Raw genomic sequence first — 19,622 nt, forward strand, 5'->3', positions numbered from 1 at the left:
GAATTATCTCTCCCCTACTGTGATAGTCTTGGGCACTTATTGTAGTAGCTAGAATAAAGTCTTCCTCACTGTTTAAACAAGTGTTGGAATAATTTTTTCTTTAATTCTTCTAGCTTTAAATGCTGGTGGAATGATGATTGTCAGGAAAATCAGCACACCTCCTTCCTCAACCACTTCTCCCCCAGTAGGACTTCCGTCAATACTGATAAATAGCATTCCATCCAGAATTTGTCCGCTTTATAATCCTGTTGGACTCTCTTTATAGCAGATTAACTATAAATCACAATCCCTTATCTGGAATTCTTGGGACCAAATGTTCCAGAATTTGGAATTTTTCAGCTTACATAAAGTATTCTGAATATGGTTTGCGGCAGCACCTGTAATCAAACACATTAACATTTTGTAACAAATATATGAATTTAATACTAAGTATGATAAAGGCTTGTCAGGGAGGTTAGGTTTGGCTGCCAAATGAATTTTGGTGTCAAACATGAAAACACTTTAGCTTTTCACAGATTTTTTTGGTTTTTGCAACAAAAATTTTTGCAGAAAAGTTACCAAAATCATCTAAGCATGGAACCCTGACCAGTTTATAATGTCACATTTCTATTCCTGTCCATTACTCTTCCCTTTTGATTGTGTCCTTCTTCGAAGAGAAAAATGAGAGGTGAATTATAGAATCCAAAATTAACTTTGTGGTCCAAAGCAGAGCAAAACTATCTTAATTCTGAAGACCTTTCTTCACTTTTCCCGTTTTTCGCTCTGGAGTTAACACCCTCTAGTGGTAGTGCACGGGTATTTCTTCAGTGCTGAAACAATCAAAATTACCAGAGAAGACCAAGAGATTACTTTCCTTAAAACCACTTGAAAATCATGAAAGAACACAAAAGGTGATTACATTCAAGTTTGTTTAAGAACTGGTAGCGAGAATGACTTAACAGCCTCTTAGCTACTCTAGCTGAAAAACAAAACTGCAGTTTATTTCTCTTAAATCATAGACTTCATGGCATTTAAACACAAATTTACCATAACAAGAACTTTATGTCGGCCTTCGGGATCGCACTGACCTCATAATGGAGGTGGGTAGGGAGGAGTGATGACAGAAGCTCAAGTATTATAATCAGTTGTACAATGTATTTACCTTGTTTTAGATTTTATATACTATTTATAGATGGCTTAGCAAATGTTTAAGTTATTAAAACTTGAGAATATTTCAAATTTTACAAAGAACATAAAAGTGTATTCATTGAACAAACACCGACTATGTGCTAAGATACTAGCTAGGTGTTAAAAGATCCAATCATCCTATTGCCTACCTTCCCTAAAACTACCATTGCTCCTCTGTGCATTTGCATTTCCAGAGACAGCCTCCAAGTGCATCCTCAAATACATTTTCTCTCTCATCAGCCTACATCATCTGACATGCCAGATTAAGGATTTTCTTTACGAAACTACTCACAGCTGTCATACTATGGGACTGCATGGGAGCTAAAATTTGGGATGAGATTATTAAAATTTGTGTAGAAATCCTATTATTCATTTACATAAGAGACTAAAGTAGTTATCTGATATTAGCCATATGACAGTTCATCCCTAAATCGTGCTAAAGTCAAAACATGGTCACAATACTATACAAAACCATTTTTGGATTACTGTTCTAAATTTCTAAGATACATTAAAGTCACTGCTAGTGGTTAATTGTAACATATAAGCAGTTCCATCCTGTGTCTCTTACAAATGTGGCCTGATGCTTCAAAAAGGCTACTAATCCTAGTAATATGTGTCTTCCTAGAGAGACGATGAATGGAAGCGAGGCTATCTTAAAACGATCCTGAAGAAAAAGGAAGCTACATCAGCCTGGTCAAGTTAAAAAGCCTCTAAAAAGGCCAACTAAAATAAAGAAAAGCAAAATACACTTATTTTTCTCCTTTATTAGAGAAAAGGATAAAATTGAAGTCCTTTAAGCAGAGTCAGAATAGGGTGGTAAAAGGAAAAAACATCTTGTTGATAAGGAAGACCACGCTTTATCGACTGCGTGGCTCTGCACACATGTTTATGTGAAAGTTCAAGTTTTGGTTAAACCTACCAGCCATCATACCTCCACAGCGGGGACCCCCACAGGAAGGGGCACTGAGCTGGCCAAACGAGCTGCTCGCATCCTACCACTGCTAGCTCATGGAGTTTAACCAAACACTCAATTTAAAATGAATCTGCAACCAACAAAGTAAAAAAAAACCTTTAATAAATCTTTAGGAAAAAATGTTCACATACAAGACACTTGTCAGGCAAGGTTTCCATAAAATTAAGGATTTCTCTCCTGGTACTTCCAGAAACATTCTCCTCTAGAATCACTCAATATGTCTAGTTCATTGGGATGTTCCAAATACAAAGCAAGAAAGGCAGTCCTTGCAAGATGTGTCACGTTCGGTTAGTATTAAATAAACACAAAATATGGTTAACTATTAAGATTTTCCACCACCCGTTTATGAAAGTCAGTACACAGCAATGAGAATAAAGCGCTTATTTTCGACTCACTCTCTGAGATGAGGAATGAAAGTATTACTGGCTGTTTGGCTTAACTTTAGTAAAAAGAGAAGCGAGCATCTCCTTCTCCTCATCCGTGTGCTCTAACTGTACGACTGGGGAACGGGCCGTATGGGAACCGAGCTGGCGCCTGCCCAGGGTTGGGGTGCATATGTACATGAAGAAATCCAAAGTGTCACCCAACTAGTGTCAAGTTCCCTCGATAGTATTAAAGTAGTTCCGTGGTCTCGACGATTCGGATCCCCTTCCAAAGGGCCTAACCTGTTACCCAAACATAAAAAGTTCTTAAAATATTTTAAATGGAACGACACAGCTCCACTGTAATGTAGTTCTGTGATTTCTGGTCACCACTTTAAAAGAGGAGCAGTATTTACCGTCTACCTTAGGGGCGGCTTTAAAGCTAGACAACAGGCTCAAAGTAGATTTGAATTTTCAGGAAAAAAGCAAGATAAAAATACAAAGCATGATGATTAATACCTATTTGCTATTAGAATCCCTTAATAACCAGTAAAAAGAAAATAATTTAAAGCTCCCCCTTCAATAATTTACCTATCAGGTATATAAAGAGGGTATAATTTAAAGAAGAAAAAATGTTTAAATTTTATTTTCGAGAGCAATGTATGCATAAGCAATCTTCTGAGCAGGGTAAGCCATTCTGGAATAAAACAATTATAAAGGCTTAAAAGTATCTGTACACCATTATATTTTGATGAACCTATTATCTTTGTATTCACATGTACAATATGCTGCACTATTAACCAGTGATTCCATGAATGACCCTTAGACATTTCTGTTTTGTTGACTTGTCAGCAAAGCACCTGTTTAAAGGAATCTATCATTTAAACGAACAACAGACCCTGACTGTAATTTGACACAACTGGCAAATGGAGGCCACATACAACGCTTTCAACTGTGGACAGAATCAAACAACCACACAGAAACTTTATTGCGTTTAGCTCTACAAGAGAACACACTCTCATTCTTATTACCGAACTACCAGTTACGGCGTCGTACAGCTGTTTAAGAGGCAATTCCAGCAACCGATCTTCCAAGAGCAGTGAAGCTGCTGCGTGTTATTTTGCTCTGTACAAACCAAAACTTTCTAGAACTTTTAAAACTCGGTAACTTCTAATGATATTAATCTCTTAAATCTGATAAGTAACGTGCCACTCTTTTTTATTCTAAATTCAAAGACCAGGTAACTTCAAAGTTTTTTTTTTTTTTTTCCTGAAAAGAAAGACTAAAATAAATGTCCGAAAGAAGAACAATGCTAGATATTAGAAACATGTGCAGATGGACCCAAGTTCGGCTCTGGCACACTGACGTTAAAACGCCAAATAGCTTGCTCAGGAATTCAGAATACTTGAATACAGTTTACTCCTTCCGTACTCTCCTCTTGCGTACTGACTTCACTGGCCCGTCTCCAGATCCTGTGCTCTCATCTGCTTCTTTCATCTAGAAGAAAGAAGGATGCGAATGCTTATTTCCATACAATGGGTAAATAGTAAATAGCACAGTTCTTATTCTCTAAAATATATATTCTAACAAGTGCCACCTTGTATGTGTTCTTTAATTCATAAAGCTGATCAAAAATGTGTACGTGAGTTACCATGTTTTAATTTGTTCATCTTTTGACATGATTACATTTTTAGAATAACTCTGCTTATCCAACGTGCCTCTGACAAGAACACTGCTAACAGCTCAACTCACGATTTTATCATTTGGAACTGAATCTCAATTTCGTAGCTAACTAAAGGCTGTATGATCTTTTCATTGTGGGTTATTAAGCACCAACTTCACCACACTAGTTCTACAAGTAATGACTTGCTGAGCTAAGTTTGCAGAGACGCTTTCAGAACTTCTTTTTTTTTAAAGATTTTATGTATTTATTTGACAGAGGGATTGACAGCCAGTGAGAGAGGGAACACAAGCAAGGGAAGTGGGGGAGGAAGAAGCAGGCTCCCAGCGGAGCAGGGAGCCCGATGCGGGGCTCGATCCCAGGACCCTGGGATCATGATCTGAGCTGAAGGCAGACGCTTAACGAACTGAGCCACCCAGGCGCCCCACGCTTTCAGAACTTCTGACACACAGTACTTAGAGAAAATGTGGAGAGAGGGAAGGGAAACATCAAATTTATAGTTCGGGTTTTTTCTTTCCTCATCCACTAAGCACTCATACATAAATTAAACTTGTATAATAAAATAAAATACTGAAGGTATTATACGGTATTATACAAAATAGTTATAATCATTTTTCAAGGTCATACTATACACAAATTGGCTTATTTTAGCCCCCTGACATATAAGAAGACTAAAAGACAAAGAATTAAGACATTTTTAAAGGTACACAAAATGTTTTGTAAAGCAAAATGTAACTAGATTGTAAGTATTAAGAGAGTGACAGGTGAAACAATGACTTTAAAACTCTGTCCTGGAAGAAATTATCTTCACCGGGTTTCCTCTAATATGGATATTCATACTAATGTTCCCCCAAAAGTCCTTTAAGAACTCACAAGGCAATTAAGACAAATAACTGTGTGTATTGAATAGGCTTTAGAAAACAAACAAAAACAATAAAACAAATTTACGTGAGAGATCTCTTCAAACAGTTAAAATAGCATGTTTATGTCATCACATGCAAGAGGCCAGGCAAAACTACGCTTTCCCCCTGCCTAGCACTGAGTACTGAGGGTGCTGAGGACGGTGACCGGGGTAAGGTCACACAGCTCCTAAGGGCTGGCAGATAGAGGAAACGGGCCTTTGGTATGTGCTGGGTAACAAGAGAACGCTCTGGTTCTGAATCATATCCTGGATGGTTTCTGATTCCAGAACAACTAACTAAAGAGAGGCACTGTGGAAAGTTCTATCATATATCAGGATGCAGAAACGGGTAGAGATACTAAGTTAAGGGGAAAACTAGTTTACTCAAGATTTGAGAAAAAACACCCTATCAGGCAGACAGTACTCAACTACCCAATGAATGAAATATTACAAAATGTGACAATAAATTATTCAGACCATGAGAATGTTTTTATAATAGGTATAAAGAAAACTGTCTTATAATAAACAGAATTACCTTTTAAATATTCAAATGGTTTTTTTATATTATAATTTTCAACAGAATACTTTAATGATAAAGTCATAATTTTTTACAGATGCAGCTCTGTTTTGTAAACCCCAGGCTTACTTTAAACTGTTTCTCATCAGGCATTAAGATGATATAAATTATAGTATTTTCTTGCCTTCTTTATGGATATATTTTAAAAACAGTATGGAGGCTCTTATGAAAGCTTGGAAAAATATAGCCAATTTTTATATGGTAAACCAGACCTTGAAAAAAGTCTCTATAAACAAGACTGCTTTGTTTAAATAATTTTTTATGGGGGCGCCTGGGTGGCACAGCGGTTAAGCATCTGCCTTCGGCTCAGGGCGTGATCCCAGCGTTACGGGATCGAGCCCCACATCAGGCTCCTCCGCTATGAGCCTGCTTCTTCCTCTCCCACTCCCCCTGCTTGTGTTCCCTCTCTCGCTGGCTGTCTCTCTCTGTGTTAAATAAATAAATAAAATCTTTAAAAAAAATAAATAAATAAATAAATAATTTTTTATGGATAACAATCATACATAAAATCTGGTTTATTTTCTGTTAAAGAGTTGCTTACCTCATCCTCTGATCCAGACTTATTTGATTTATTACCCTCTTCTTGTCCTTCTATGATTTCAATTTCTTCTTCACTCTTTTCCTCAGGTTCACCTTCCTCTTCTAGAATACAGGTTTTTATTACAGGCAAAGATTTGAATTAGCATTTTGCTACTGAGAAGTATTAAACACAACAAGGGGATTTATTTAAATTCTAAAATTTAAAAGCAATTTCCATCATGAGAAATTTCTAAAAAATTAATTGCAAATATACATTATTATACAACATTTTATAAATAAATCATCATATTTGAGGGAAGAGACAGGTTTAAGAAATTCTTAAGCATTCAGACTTACATGCGATATGAAAAGCAAACATATATGTATATGTGTGTATACATATGTAGATACATATGTAAATACACATGTGTGTATTTTTTTCAGAGTATGATTTTTAAGTCAACTGTTTCATCAGCTATTAAGTTAAAAACAGTGCTCAAGATATAATTTCAGTTGTAAGGGGCTCAGTCTGGAGCCTGACTTGAGACCCTGGCGAACATCGACAGTTGATTGCTACCTACGTGAGTGTAAGCAAGTCTCAATGGAGACCCACCAAAAAGCCTCAGTTCTTCAGTTTGAACTTGTTTAGGAGTTTAGTATAGGGTGGGAAGGGGACATATGATTCAGCAGTCCTTTCGGGCCATTAAATTATTCATTTAATATATTAAGCTATCTGATGAACAACAGCCACTAAAAGACTTGGTGTTAATTTTGTGGCCACAATTACCTGCCTTAAACCTACTCCTCTCCCACAGAGGCTGTGCTGTCTGTGCCTCCCATCTCATCTACATTCTCGGAGGCAAGAAAAGCCCCTGCAAACAGGTACGACATGTGGGATTCATACTTGCTCCTAAATCTCTCTCTTCCTAGAAAACAAGAACCGTAAGCAGGACAGCTGCTCAGGGTACAGCACCCAGGCAGGGGCCATCACTCCTCTTTGCCACAGTAGCCGACTGCTGGGGATTCAGATGGTAGATATTTGACAATGAGCAAGTGCCAGAGCTAGTGTTTACCAGACGATCTGCTCTTTTTACGAGCTTCACCCAGGGTCCCCACTGTAACTCACTATCGCTATCCTGCCTTTGGCTGGCTACCTACCTACCTACTTACCTACCTATCATTATCCTACCTTTTTCAGGAGTTTCAAGAGTTTCACCATCACTTTGCTTTTTTTCTTCTTCCAAGTCTACTGGTTTCTCCAGGGCAGCTTTCTTTTCCTTCACTTCTTGCTCTAATGCTCCCTTTGTTTGTGGCTTACATACGTCAGTTTTTTTATACTCTGAATCTTCATATTTTTTCTGTGGTAGTTTAACATAAGCTATTTTTAGTAAAAGCAAAACTCTGGTTTTTTTTTCAATCACTGATATCAAACACAGTGACTCAGCAGTAAAAACTTAGAGGAAATTTAGCTTACTACTTTTAAGAATCACTTACTCAGACCTGTCCACGGAGACCTGGCAGGCCAGAAAGGACAGGCATGATATATTCAGGGTGCTAGATCAGAAAAATATGCGGCTAAGAATACTTTATCCAGCTAGGATGTCTTTCAGAATAGAAGGAGAGATAAAGAGCTTCCAGGACAAACAGAAAGTAAAAGAATTTGTGATCACCAAACCAGCCCTACAAGAAATGTTAAAAGGGATCCTTTAAGCGAAGAGAGAGCCCAAACGTAACAAAGACCAGAAAGGAACAGAGGCAATATACAGAAACACTGACTTTACAGGCAATACAGTGGCACTAAATTCATATCTTTCAATAGTTACTCTGAATGTAAATGGGCTAAATGCCCTAATCAAAAGACACAGGGTATCAGATGGATAAAAAAGCAAAACCCATGGATGTGCTGTCTGCAAGAGACTCATTTTAGACCCAAAGACACCTCCAGATTGAAAGTGAGGCGGTGGAAAACCATTTATCATGCTAATAGACATCAAAAGAAAGTTGGGGTGGCAATCCTTATAACAGACAAATTAGATTTTTTAAAAAGAATTTATTTATTTGAGAGAGAGAGAGAGAGAAAAGCACAAGCAGGGGGAGCCACAAAGGGAGAGGGGGAAGCAGGCTCCCGACTGAGCAGGGAGCCGGACGTGGGGCTCAATCCCAAGACCCAGGGATCAAGACCTGAGCAGAAGGCAGGCACTTAATGACTGAGCCAACCAGACACCCTGACAAATTATTTTAAACCGAAGACTGTAATAAGAGATGAAGAAGGACACTATATCATAATTATAGGGTCTACCCAACAAAAAGATCTAACAATTGTAAATACTTATGCCCCTAACATGGAAGCAGCCAATTATATTAACCAATTAATAACAAAATTAAAGAAACACATCAATAATAATACAATAACAGTAGGAGATTTTAATACCCCCCTCACTGCAGTGGACAGATACCTAAGCAGAAGATCAACAAGGAAACAAGGGCTTTGAATGACACACTGGACCAGACGGACTTCACAGATATATTCAAAGCATTCTATCCTAAAGCAATAGAATACACATTCTTCTCCAGTGCACATGGAACATTCTCCAGAACAGATCACATACTGGGTCACAAATCAGGTCTCAACCAGTACCAAAGGCTGGGATCATTCCCTGCATATTTTCAGACCGCAGTGCTTTGAAACGAACTCAATCACAAGAGGAAAGTTGTAAAGAACTTAAATACATGGAGGCTAAAGAGCATCCTACTAAAGAATGAATGGGTCAACCAGGAAATTAAAGAATTTTTAAAAATTAATGGAAACAAATGAAAATGAAAAAACAAATATTCAAAACCTTTGGGATGCAGCTAAGGTGGTCCTACGAGAGAAGTATATGGCAATACAAGACTTTCTCAAGAAACAAGGAAGGTCTCAAACACACAGTCTTACCTTACATGTAAAGGAGCTAGAGAAAGAAGAGCAAATAAAGCATAAACCCAGCAGGAGAAGAGAATTAATAAAGATTAGAGCAGAAATCAATGGACTAGAAACCAAAAGAATAGCAGAACAGATCAACAAAACTAGGAAGTGGTTCTTTGAAAAAATTAGGAAGATTGGGGAACCCGGTGGCATTTCTATACACCAACAATGAGACAGAAGAAAGAGAAATTAAGAAGTAGATCCCATTTACAATGGCATCCAAAACCATAAGATACCTAGGAATAAACCTAACCAAAGAGGCAAAGGATCTGTACTCAGTAAACTATAGAACACTCATGAAGGAAACTGAGGAACACACAAAGAAATGGAAAAAGTTCCATGCTCATGGATTGGAAGAACAAATATTGTTAAAATGTCTACGCTACCTAGAGCAATCTACACAGTCAATGCAATCCCTATCAAAATACCATCAACTTTTTTCACAGAGCTGGGACAAATAATCCTAAAATTTGTATGGAACCACAAAAGACCCGAATAGCCAAAGGAATGTCGAAAAGGAAACCAAAGCTGGTGGCATCACAATTCCGGTCTTCAAGCTCTATTACAAAGCTGTAATAATCAAGACAGTATGGTACTAGCACAAAAACAGACACACAGATCAATGGAACGGAATAGAGAATCCAGAAATGGACCCTCAACTCTATGGTCAACTAATCTTGGACAAAGCAGGAGAGAATATCCAATGGAATAAAAGACAGTCTCTTCAACAAATGATGTTGGGAAAATTGCACAGACACATGCAGAAGAATGAAACTGGACCATTTCCCTACAACACACACAAAATAGACTCAGAATGGATGAAAGACCTAAATCTGACACAGGAATCCATCTGCGACCTCAGCCACACCAACTTCTTGCTAGACACGTCTCCAAAGGCAAGGGAAACAAAGGCAAAAATGAACTATTGGGACTTCATCAAAATAAAAAACTTCTGCACAGCAAAGGAAACAGTCAACAAAACCAAAAGACAACTGACAGAGTAGGAGAAGATATTTGCAAATGACGTATCAGATAAAGGGCTAGTATCCAAAATCTATAAAGAACTTGTCAAACTCAACACCCAAAGAACAAATCACCCAATCAAGAAATGGGCAGAAGACATGTCCCCAAAGAAGACAACCAAATGGACACATGAATAAACACATGAATAAGTGCTCCACATCACTCGGCATCAGGGAAATAGAAATCAAAACCACAATGAGATACCACCTCACAACAGTCAGAATGTCTAAAATTAACAAGTCAGGAAACAACATGTTGGCAAGGATGTGGAGAAAGGGGAACCCTCCTGCACTGTTGGTGGGTACAGCCACTCTGGAAAACAGTAAGGAGGTTCCTCAAAACGTTGAAAATAGAGCTAGCCCATGACCCAGCAATTGCACTACTGGGTATTTACCCCAAAGATACAAATGTAGTGATCTGACGGGGCATCTGTACCCCAATGTTTACAGCAGCAATGTCCACAATAGCTGAACTATAGAAAGAGCCCAGATGCCTATCAACAGGTGAATGGATAAAGAAGATGTTTATATACACACACACGATGAAGTACTACTCAGCCATCAAAAAAAAAAAAAAAGAAATCTTGCCATTTGCAAGGACGTGGATGGAACTAGAGGGTATTATGCTAAGTGAAATAAGTCAAGGGGAGAAAGACCATTATCATATGATCTCACTCACATGTGGAATTTAAGAAACAAAACAGAGGATCATAGGGGAAGAGAGGAAAAAATGAAACAAGACAAAATCAGAGAGGGAGACAAACCTTAAGAGACTCTTAATCATAGGAAACTAACTGAGGGCTGCTGGAGTGGAGGGGGTGCGGGTATGGGGTACCTGGCTGATGGACACTAAGGAGGGCACATGATATTATGAGCACCGGGTATTATATAAGACTGATGAGTCACTGACCTCTACCTCTGAAACTAATAGTACATTATATGTTAATTAATTGAATTTAAATTTAAAAAAAGAATCATTTGTTCAATAGAACTCCTAAACACTAAGAGATTTATTTTAAGTTGAAGGAAATCCAATTTCTTTACCTTAACTTTTCTTGGCCAACAAAATGAAGCAATTAATACAACCGGAAGCCCTGCTGCCACAAGATAAACGAACCAAAGCCACGGGCGCTCTTCAGCAGCTGCCATGAACTGTTTAAATGTACCAGGCTACACAAGAAATAAGCATAAAAATGAAATTCAGATTTCATAAACATTCATTAGGAAATACCTCCTACAAAAAAACAACTTCTTTTATGTAGGTGTTTTATATTAAGGAGTGATGAACTTGTAGGTTAAAAATATTTAATTTTCCCATCTTATACATGGTATAGTTTAAACTCTTATTAGCATGTATCACTCTTTGAGACTTTATAGTAGAAGATATGTTACTACATAGGTAGAAATCACTAACCTATCCGCAAGAATGAGGACTATTTTTGGGTAAGCTTAAGGACAGAACTACTCTTTATGGATGTACTACCTCCTTCATTTAGAAGTATACAATGCTCGAGAAATCTTTCTGGTTCTGTACTTTTAAAGAACTTATTAATAAGATCAACCTGGGAATAATTGTGTTTTCTTTTTTTAATTAACAAATTCCACACACAACCACCTTCAGTGAGGAAACTGCTTCTCTCATTAAAGTAAAATCTAAAATCATTAAATGTCTAAATTTTAAAAGTTCCAAAATGAAAACTCCTTTACCTACTATTTTGATGGCTTTTGCTACTGTCCAAAGAAACCAAATGTAAGGTATTTTTCTTTACAGTAATTGATTTTAAAGATATATTCTCCAAGATGCATTGTGTTGAAATATTTAGCTTAATATTTCTAAACAGTGTTAAGATTTGAGAAAAAAAATATTGGAACACAATTTAATAATAATAAATTTTAAAGTCCTCTGTATTCCTCTAAGTGAAAAATAATTTAAATGGATAAAGAATAATATTTACGTTACTGTTACCACTTAGGCCATGAATTGACAAGGTGACCAGGATATTAAGTAGTCTCCTTATAAATAGCAAGCAGGAAATTAAATCCCATTATGCTATCATAATTTAATGAAGATACACACATATATATATAGTTCATTATACAGCTCATGATGAAGTTGTAACATAATACAGTAAGGCTATTTTATCAACAAATTTATTTAAGTACATTTAGTAATTATAGCATATTTATTTACCTTTCAAGGGCCACTTGTATAACCTATAACCAGGATGAAGTCCTAGGACTATTCTATGGTAAATACTGTACCTCGTTAGCATTTGCTACCATTATCTTCACTCCCCAACCATCTGCAGCCCAGCGATCTGCTGTTTCCTTTTCTGAACAGATAATAAAATTATCAAAGTAGATATCAGAGGTCATAGACCAAAGCTCTAAACCGAGAGCACGGAAGGAAGTCAGAAGAAACGGATGATCATCTTCAAAATAATCTGGATTAGGGATTTTTCGAGGACTCCAGATTCCCTGGGAAAAAACAATAAAGAAAAAAATAATTTAAAGACATTTTCAAATTAAATAATCTCATTATAAATGCTATTCAAGAAGTCACTGTTGTTGATGGGGCACCTGGGTGGCTCAGTTAAGTGTCCAGCTCTTGATTTCGGCTCAGATCACGATCTCAGAGTTGTGAGATGAGCCCCATATTTGGCTCCATGCTGGGCATGGAACCTGCTTGGGATTCTCTCTCTCCCTCTGCCCCTTCCGTGTGTGTCTCTCTCTCTCTCTCAAAAAAAAAAGAAAAGAAAAGAAAAGAAAAGAAAAAGATAGGAGTCATTGCTGTTAAGTGAAATCAGCAGTAATGACTGGAGAAAAAAGAAAACATTAACTGATATTAACTCATTAGCAAGTCATTGGAAATAAAAACTTGGTTCTTCTCATTCTGTATACACAATGTTCCCTATGAATAAAACTGACTTTAAACTGCAAAAACAGGCAAAGTGAAAATCCAACACACACAAAAACTTGAGTAATTAAATTTCACAAGTAAGTGATACTATTTTAGACAAGTTTTTTTTTACATTTAGTAAAGTTATTCAAGGCAAGGAGTCATTAAAATTCTACAAATCGGAGAGATTACTATATGGTAAATATGAAGCTACTCCTTTTATTTTTAAAAAAAATTTTAAAGATTTTATTTATTTATTTGAGAGAGAGAGAGAACACAAGTAGCAGGGAGGGGCAGAGGGAGAGGGACAAGCAGACTCCTCACTGAGTAGGGAGCCCGATGCAGGGCTCTATCCTAGGATCCTGAGATCATGACCTGAGCCGAAGGCAGACATAAAGCCACTCCTTTTAACATACACCTATGATGGGCATCACTTTTCAGTCATGGTTGAACCTCAGAAAAAAATTCAACATAAAAGTTGCATTAGATCTTAAATAATTAAACAAAACCAAATCGATAAAATTCGACAATATGATTACTCTCTCACTCCTGGTCTATTCTGTACCAGGAACTATGCCAGATGCTAGGGACAGAGTGATAATCAAAAGAGACATGGTTCCTCAATTAAATTTAAAGTAATGAGGGAGACATTCAACAAAGAAGTTACCAAAATAAACACTCTGTGATAAATGCTATGAAAAAAAAAATGACAGTGAACAATTGGAATAGGTAACTGCATCCATATAATAAATATTAGCAAACGTCAATGAACAGTTAGATAAAACTACAGGGTTAAATGGTTAACATAGAGATTTCTACCCAAAGATCTAAGTACACTCAAAAGATATCTAATTCATATTTTTAAAAATCCAAAGTTTAATAACACCAGAAAACAAGGAGCACATTAATTAAGCAAAGGCATTAATTACTAAAATGTACAGTGTGTGAGGTCTCCTGATCAGAACTCATTTCTTATGTTTAACTCTAAGATAGAACTTGACTCCAGAGTGATCATTAATTACCAGGGAAAAATATAGTATGAAGTGATTGATCTTTAGTTCTTAATATTATTCCCCCAGAAAATTACATAAAGAATACATTACAATTTTTTTAAAAAGCAAACTCTAAGCCCAACGTGGGGCTTGCACTCACAACGCAGAGATCAAAAGTCACATACTCTATGGACCAAGCCAGCCAGGTGCCCCAAGAATATTTTACCTTTTTTTTTTTTAAGAAATTCTTTTTTTTTTTTTTTTTAAGATTTTATTTATTCCTTCGACAGAGAGAGAGAGAGAGAGATAGAGACAGCCAGCGAGAGAGGGAACACAAGCAGGGGGAGTGGGAGAGGAAGAAGCAGGCTCCCAACAGAGGAGCCCGATGTGGGGCTCGATCCCAGAACGCTGGGATCATGCCTGAGCCAAAGGAAGACACTTAACGACTGAGCCACCCAGGCGCCCCGTATTTTACTTTTTAAATATAAATTAGTTGGAGTCTATTTTCTTTGACTTCTTATGATAGTTGATGTATACTATTACAAATCAAATTTCTAAAAGTCAACATTATCAAAACTAGATCTATAACAGAACTATCACAGCACTTTAAACTTCACTATGGAATTGGAAGAAGTGGTTATTACCTGGTAGTTAGGATTATCTATCATTGGAGGTCTCCACACTCCTTTGTATTTGGGGTTATCTACCAGGGGAGGTGTCCACTCACCACACCCAATTCGACAGGCTGGATTAGAAATACGAGGTGCCTCCCATTCTCCATCCATGTCTTCATTCCTTAGGAAATTAGAAAAAATTCAACATAAAAGTTCCACAGATGAAAATGTGTATCTACACATTTATAGTAACCTCAAGTATAGTAACCTCAAGTCTCTCCTGTCAGTCAGATGAACTACTAACAAAAAGCAAGTAAGAAATGTATGAAATTGACATGAGAAGATGAAGAATGTTTACCAGTCATCAGGTTTTTCAGCATTAGGATCTGGAATAAATTTTGGTTCATCATCAAGCCAGCCATCAGGTTTAACAACACTTAAATCTTCTATTTGGGCAGGTTCACTTTCATCCCTGCAAATACAGTATTTTGTGCCAAGTATTAATGATTCAAAAGGTTTAAAAATGCATATGTTACAAAATTCAGAAGATACCAAAAGGCATTTCCTGCCCTTCTGTCTTTGTGCCTACTACTTCCCCCATCTTTCATCCACCAAAATCTTCTGCTAACTTGTCACCTTCTTGTATATGTTCCCTGTTGTGCTCCATGCATACACACATTGGTATACACGGTTTTTTTAAACACAAATGACAGCATTCTATACAGAGTATGTTTAACATTGCGTTTGTTCATTTAAACACTCATTCATTCATCAACAAACACATACTGGAAGCCCACTATGTGCCAAGACAGCTCTACAAGCTGTCAGATATACAGTTTTTCTTAACAGTTGTACAGTTTTCTAATTTGTGGATATACCATAATTTATTTAACCTACCTATTGTTGAGGGACATTCAGTGTTTCCAAATACATACTATTACAAATAATGCTATAATGAATATCCTGGAATACATTAGAAACTAATACAAAATTAGCCCTCTGTCAGCTATATGAATTGAAAATATTTTTTCCAGTTTCTTGTGTATTTTTTGATATAGTTTTTGGTAGGTGGGGTTTTTTTCTGCCATATTCAAATAATTTTATTTTCACGTAGTTGAAATTTATTGATATTTCTTTTATGATTCTTCAATTTTATGTCATATTTGGAAATGTCTTCCCTACTTCAATATTAGTTTTTTAACTCTCCATATTTAATTCTAGTAATTTTGGATTTTCATTAAAAAAATAACACTTAGAAAATAAATTCTAAAGTATATAAACATAATCATAGTAAGTACTGAATAGAACTACTAATTATAATTTTCATCTTTATAGAAAAGTAGACATTTTAAACAAGAGGTTACATTATGATTTTTCAAACAAACCTAAGTAACAAAATAAATTCAAATAATCAACTCTCTAAATGTAAAGACTTGTACTTGCCTGATATCAATGTTATCTTGAGTCTATCCAAGCTCAGATTAACTAGAGTTTAAAATTTAAGGGAGCGTTTCTTTAGCAGTTTATAAAACAAATTCTAACATGTATGACCAATCAGAAAGAGATTATTGTAAGCGGTTTCTCTCATTTAAGGGCAAACTTATTTCTCAGCCTTAGTCTATGGGTAAACAAACACAAAACAATGTAAGAAAATCCACATGGAGAGATGTAGTCCTACCTTTTCTGAAAGTATGAATTCATGAAAGTTATGCATTAATAAGTGACTTTTATTTTTTTTAAAAAAACCATACTGTTCTTCCTACCTTGTAAAACCTATTTCCTTATTATACTATTTGCTTGAAAGCAAGGACATTTTTATTGCTAATCAGTATCTCTCTTTATCTACAAGAGAGTTAACAAGTAAACCCTTTTGGTTATCCAGTACTACTTACTCTATTTCTGAGTACAGAGTAACCCCAATGTTTACAAACAAACAAGAACTTGAAGAAATAGGAGTAGACCTTTTCCAAAATGAAGTAGAGGGAAAAAAAAAACTGGTTTATAAAAATGAATAGATCCTCAGTGACATGTGAAACAATATAAAGCAGTCTAACATACATTTACATGGTGTTCCCCCCGCCCCAAGAGATGGGAAGGCACGTGGAATTTAAGAAACAAAACAGAGGATCATAGGAGAAGAGAGGAAAACATGATACAAGAAGAAACCAGAGAGGGAGAGAAACCATAAAAGACTCAATCTCAGGAAACAAACTGATGGTTGCTGGAGTGGGGGGAGGGTGGGAGGGATGGGGTGGCTGGGTGATGGACATTGGGGAGGGTATGTGCCGTGGTGAGCACTGTGTATTGTGTAAGACTGATGAATCACAGACCTGTACCCCTGAAACAAATAATACATTATATGTTAATAAAAAAAATGCTGCTTAAGCTGTATGCCATTAACAAACAAAAATCAAAGAAAAAATGGCCAAATATTACCCAAATTTGATACAAACTATATAGCCACATCCCCAAAAGCTCAAAAGCAAGGCAAACACACACACACACACACACACACACACATCCAAGGCACAACAAAACCAAATTGTTGAAAACGGTAACAATGAATCTTAAAACCAAACAGGAAAAAATTACACAATAGGTAAAGGAGTAAAAGGATGAGAATGACAACTGACTTATCAGAAACAATACAAGTCTCTAGACAACTCAAAAAATGATTGTTTTAAAATAACTATCAACCTATAATAGTGAAAACATCCTTCAAAAATTAAGGTAAAATAAATTTTCAGATAATTAAAAGTTGAGAGTTTTCAATGACAGCAGACATGTACACAATATGTCAAGAGAAGTTTATCAGAAGAAGGAAAATAATAACAGACAAAAATGTTTATCTACACAAAAGAAGAGTATCAGAAACAATAACTAAATAATAAATAAAAGAACTTTTCTCCTAATAACTGATTAAAAGATGCTGACTGAAGAATAAATATGTGTGCCCTTCATAGTATAGATAGAGGAAGTAAATGTATGATACTAGCATGAAGGATGGAAGGAGGAAAATATAAGACCCTTATAAGATTAACGTAGACATAAAGTGGTATGACAGTAGACTGGAATAAATTAAAGATGCATATTGTAAACCCTAGAGCAACACTAAAACAATGAGCCACAGAGGAAAAGGTAATATGCCAACAGGAAAGAAGAAAATAAAAGACTAAAAATAATCTAAAAGAAGGCAGGAAGAAAATATTTTATAAAGCATAGAATATATGGGACAAACAGAAAACAAGTAGGAAGAGAACAAGTACAGTTTATATCCAACCATATTAATAATTACATTAAATGTAGATGGTTTAAAACACTCCAGTTAAAAGACAAGACCACATATAAGTTGCCTACCAGAAAATCACTTTAAAAATAAAGGCATATATAGGTTACAGGTTAACAGTGGAAAATATTCAATGGAAACATGATTTAAAAGAAAGCAGGACTATTGACTCAGTATGAGACTAAAGCAGATGTCAAGACAGAGTATTACAAGAGTTTATAAAGAAGGATATTATTCTGTAACAATAAAGTGGTTAGCTCCTCAAGAGGTCATGAAATACTGAAAACAGATGTAGTAACAGATCTTCAAAATACACGAAGGAAAAACTAACAGAACTCAGAGGAGCTACGGACAAATCCATCATCATAAAGATTTTAATACTCTTCTCTCAGTAAGAGAACAGACTGAAAACCCATAAATATATAGAAGCTTTCAACCACAGTGATGTAATTGACATTTGTAAATTTTCTGACAACAGAATTAAAAGATGGGAGTCAAAATGAAAATTGTATCTGGGAAATCCACAAATAATTGCCACCAAAGCAACACATTTAAAAACACATGGATCATGGGGCGCCTGGGGGGCTCAGTCGTTAAGCATCTGCCTTCAGCTCAGGGCGTGATCCCAGAGTGCTGGGTTCGAACACCACATCGGGCTCCTCCGCTGGGAGCCTGTTTCTTCCTCTCCCACTCCCCCTGCCTGTGTTCCCTCTCTCGCTGGCTGTCTCTCTCTGTGTCAAATAAATAAATAAAATCTTTAAAAATAAATAAATAAATAAAAATAAAAACACATGGATCAAAGAAAAAATCACTAATCACTAATTAAAAAACATGAATTGAATGTTCTTGCAAATGACATATATTTGTAAAACATAGTTAAAGCAGTGTTTAGAGAAAATTTACAGCTACTTCTACCAGAAGAGATTTTCTAACTTAATAAGCCCGAAAAAAAGAAGCAATAATTTGCTTCAAAGTAAGAAGAAGGAAGTAAATAACAAAATTTTAAAAAGGTCAATAGAAGGGAAAAACTAAAACAAAAGCCAGTTCTTGAAAAAGATCAATAAAATTGATAAACCTCAGGGCGCCTGGGTGGCTCAGTTGGTTAAGGGGCTGCCTTCCACTCAAATCATGATCCCAGGGTCCTGGGATTGAGCCCATATCAGGCTCCCTGCTCAATGGGGTGTCTGCTTCTCCCTCTCCCTCTGCCACTCCCCCTGCTTGTGCTCTCTTGCTCCCTCTCCCTCTCTCTCAAATAAATAAACAAAATCTTTGAAAAAAATTTTTTTATTGATAAACCTCTAGTTAGATACATCAAAAAAACAAATTACCATATTAGAAATGAAAGAGGAGTCATCAGTACAGATCATTACAGACATTAGTGATGACGAGAGGTGTTGGAACAATTAGACATCTGTATCTTGATTGAGATCTCACACTACATACAATTAACTTAGAGTTTTAGTCAAAACTATTTGTCTAGGAAAAAAGCACAAATCTTTATGACATTCACTCGGGCAAAGATTTCTTCGGTAAGACACTAAAATCATGAATCATCAAAGACAAATATTGACAGACTGGACTTCATAAAAATTTAAAAACTCTGTTCTCTATTAAGAAAATTAGGACAATCCCCAGAGTGAGAGGAAATATCTGCATGCTACATA

General features: G+C 36.2%; 1 protein-coding gene across 2 annotated transcripts in view; it reads right to left on the reverse strand.

The window, feature by feature from the left end:
• Positions 1-2,221: 2,221 nt before the first annotated feature.
• The window catches only part of CLGN (calmegin), a 49,115-nt gene continuing 31,714 nt past the window's right edge, over positions 2,222-19,622 (reverse strand). For both annotated transcript variants that reach the window (XM_045798936.2, XM_045798935.2), the window contains exons 9-15: positions 15,031-15,144; positions 14,703-14,853; positions 12,430-12,645; positions 11,212-11,337; positions 7,370-7,538; positions 6,203-6,303; positions 2,222-3,999 (exon numbers count right to left, since the gene is read on the reverse strand). In XM_045798936.2, coding sequence (XP_045654892.2) covers positions 3,919-3,999; positions 6,203-6,303; positions 7,370-7,538; positions 11,212-11,337; positions 12,430-12,645; positions 14,703-14,853; positions 15,031-15,144 — 958 coding nt within the window. In that variant the 3' untranslated portion in view covers positions 2,222-3,918. The remainder of the gene's footprint in view (positions 4,000-6,202; positions 6,304-7,369; positions 7,539-11,211; positions 11,338-12,429; positions 12,646-14,702; positions 14,854-15,030; positions 15,145-19,622) is intronic.

The sequence above is a fragment of the Ursus americanus genome, chromosome 13 (assembly GCF_024610735.1).
Source record: "Ursus americanus isolate L20-20 chromosome 13, mUrsAme1.1.p, whole genome shotgun sequence".
In the NCBI taxonomy this organism is placed as follows: domain Eukaryota; kingdom Metazoa; phylum Chordata; class Mammalia; order Carnivora; family Ursidae; genus Ursus; species Ursus americanus.